Source organism: Coffea eugenioides, chromosome 8, assembly GCF_003713205.1.
Source record: "Coffea eugenioides isolate CCC68of chromosome 8, Ceug_1.0, whole genome shotgun sequence".
Taxonomy (NCBI): Eukaryota; Viridiplantae; Streptophyta; class Magnoliopsida; order Gentianales; family Rubiaceae; genus Coffea; species Coffea eugenioides.
The window spans coordinates 18,545,420-18,548,623 of record NC_040042.1 but is presented as its reverse complement, the minus strand read 5'-3'; the positions used below and the strand labels follow the sequence as shown (position 1 = coordinate 18,548,623).

General features: G+C 34.0%; 1 protein-coding gene across 1 annotated transcript; it reads left to right on the top strand.

Moving 5' to 3' along the window:
* Positions 1-304: 304 nt before the first annotated feature.
* Positions 305-2,896, top strand: LOC113780367. The gene is made up of 4 exons (XM_027326173.1): positions 305-2,120; positions 2,216-2,420; positions 2,536-2,708; positions 2,811-2,896. The coding sequence occupies exons 1-4, from the start codon at positions 305-307 to the stop codon at positions 2,894-2,896; spliced, it is 2,280 nt and encodes a 759-aa protein (XP_027181974.1).
* The last annotated feature ends 308 nt before the right edge of the window (positions 2,897-3,204 follow it).

Sequence of the window (3,204 nt, the reverse complement as noted above, 5' to 3'; positions counted from 1 at the left end):
CTCACCACAATTATTTAAAAGTATATTAATGTCTTTAAATCTCTGTGCAAAACCCAGTTATCATGAAGATACTTAACACCCTCAAGAAGCTTTTGGTGACAGTTTCAGTTCTCACAATTATTTAAAAGTATATTTGATGTCTTTAAATCTCTTTTGGTGACAGTTTCAGTTCCCAAATACAAATAGTCTTAAGCATCATTGATTCTACTAAAATTATTGCATTGCATCAAAATCATTTAAATTTACAATTGATCCACTATAATGTGTCCCGAATCACTAATTATTTTTAAATATCTCAACTAGGATGGATGCTGGCAGCGGTAGTAACTCACAATGTTCCCTAGGGGGAGCATTCAATAGTGAGGAATCTGCAAGTCAACCCCAAGGTCATAGGCAGAAGACGGATATAGCATGGGGATATGTTTCTGAGGACAGAAATGCACAAGGAAGGAAAACCATGACATGCACTTACTGTTTTAAAGTATTTCATGGGGGTGGCATCCACCGAATGAAGCAACACTTAGCAGGAGTGATGGGCAGTGTTACTTCATGTTCACATGTTGATCCAGCAGTGAGGCTTGCAATATTAACATCTTTGCAAGAGAATGATAAAAAATCTAAAGGAAAAAGAGGAGATTTTGGGGTCGAAAATCCTTTTGGTCAACCAGTGCACGAATTTGTTGGTGATGAAGTGCAAGCGGTTCCACCTCCTCGAGTAAGGGAAATTTCAATGAATGAGGCTGGTACATCATTAGGTAGAGGAAAGAGAAAAACCACTGCTCCTACAGGTATTCATGCTTTCTTTAAGGGTGGACGTGATAGTTCTCAACCTACTATCAAAGCTTGTTTGCAAAGTAAGAATAAATGGCAAAATACTGATATGGCCATTGCTCTTTGGTTCTATGATGCATGTATTCCGATTAATGCTGTTAATTCTCCATTTTTTCAAAAAGCTATCGATCAAATAGCATCAATGGGTCATGGTTATCAAGCTCCATCTTATCATTCCTTGCGTGTCACTTTGTTGCGAGATGCTAAGAAAGATGTGCAGTTAGTTGTTGATTCATTTCGAAATACTTGGGCTGAAACTGGATGCACTATAATGGGTGATGGATGGAAAGATAGTAGACAAAGACCATTGATCAATTTTCTGGTTTATTGTCCTAAGGGTATATCTTTTATTAAGTCTATAGATGCATCGGACATTGTGACAAATGCAGAGAATTTGTGCAATCTGTTTGTTGAAATTGTTGAGATGGTTGGTTCCAAAAATGTGGTGCATTTAGTCACTGATAATGCTAGCAATTATAAGGCTGCTGGAACTTTATTAAATGAAAGATATCCAACTATTTGCTGGTCTTCATGTGCTGCCCATTGTATCAATTTGATTTTGAAAGATATTGGTGAAATGGGTACTGTTAAATCTCTAGTATCTCTTGCTTCTACAGTAACTGTTTTTGTGTATAATCATAAATATGTTCTGAATTGGTTGAGAAAAACTGATGGGTGGAAGGAGATTATTCGTCCCGGGGAAACTCGATTTGCCACCACTTTTATTGCACTAAAGAGCTTACATGATCACAAAGACAGCTTACAAGCTTTAGTCACTAGTAGAGATTACAAAAAGTTCTTGAAAATGAACAAAGGAAAAGAGGTCAAACAAATTGTTTTGGATGATAGATTTTGGAATAATTGTTTGATTACGATGAGAATAATGGGTCCTATTATTCGGTTGTTGAGAGTTTGTGACACTGATGAAAGGCCTTCTTTGGGGTATGTGTATGAAGGTATGTTTAGAGCAATTATTGGAATCAAGAAGTTGTTCAGGAATAATGAAAGGCTATATAAGCCTTACATTGATATCATCAATGACCGATGGGATAGGATGTTGAGGAAAAATTTGCATGCTACGGCATATTTTTTAAATCCCACTTTTCAATATGACACTGCCACATTCTCTACACATCCAGAAATTACAAATGGTTTGTTGGATTACATAGAATCAAAGGTGGATTGGTGCAGTGAGGAAAATTTAACAAAAGAAATTGAAATGCATCGAGAGCGGGAGGGAAGTTTTGGCAGAAAACTTGCTATTCTTACTAGCAAGAAAGATAGACCAGGTAATTTATATTTTTCTAGCATTTAAATCTTTCTAATATATATATATATCTAATTTATAAATATTTTGTTTATATTTAAATTTTGAATATGACAGAGAATTGGTGGAAACTCTTTGGTTGTGGTGCTCCCAACTTACAAAAACTTGCAATTCGGGTTTTGAGTCAAACAGCTTCTTCTTCAGGATGTGAGCGTAATTGGAGTGTTTTTGAACGTATTCATACTAAGAAAAGGAATAGGTTGGAGCATCAAAGGCTCAATGATCTTGTATATGTGCATTACAATTTGCGTTTGCATGATAGGTATATGTAAATGGTTTATTTTTATAAATGACATTTCATTCTTTTTAAGAAAATATTTTAGTACTAACTAAGTGTATATGTTGTATATATACATATATATATATATATGTTGTAGGCATAATCAGCAAAAGAGATCGTATGATCCCGTTGATTATGAGTCAATTGATAAAACAGAATTTTGGGTGGTTGAAGAAGAACAAGAAGGGGAGCTTGGTTATGAGGAGTTAGAGGAAGAGCTTGAAGAACCTCCAATTCATGGTCAATGTTCAAATTCTGAACAACTTGAAGGTTAGTCTAACATAAATCATTAGTTTGATGCAAAAATAAAACTAGTGTGATATGATATTCAATTGTTGAATATGTATATAATTAAATATGCTAATGTTTTAGATGATGAAGATGAAGCAGAAGATGTTGACTTAGAAACATTTCAGCGTCGAAACTTTTTTAATGATGAAGATGATGATTGGCATTAAATATTCAAATGGTAATTGGTATAGAATTATTTGTACTCTTTTATTTTTATTTTTAAGATTTGTATCAGTTGGTGTGATGAAACTAATATGATTTTATACTTTTATCACTTGTCAGTGATTCATATAATGGTCTTGGATGATGATGACGACTTGTCAAGATGGCTTTTTTTGAAGCTTTGTTGTCCCAGAATTATGAAGAAGATTATAGAAGCCTCAAAAATTGGACTTGTTTGAACCTTTTGATTGTTTTCTAGACTTGTATTGTTTTTTGTTAATTCTAATATTTAGACAATTGGACATGTAAGTTT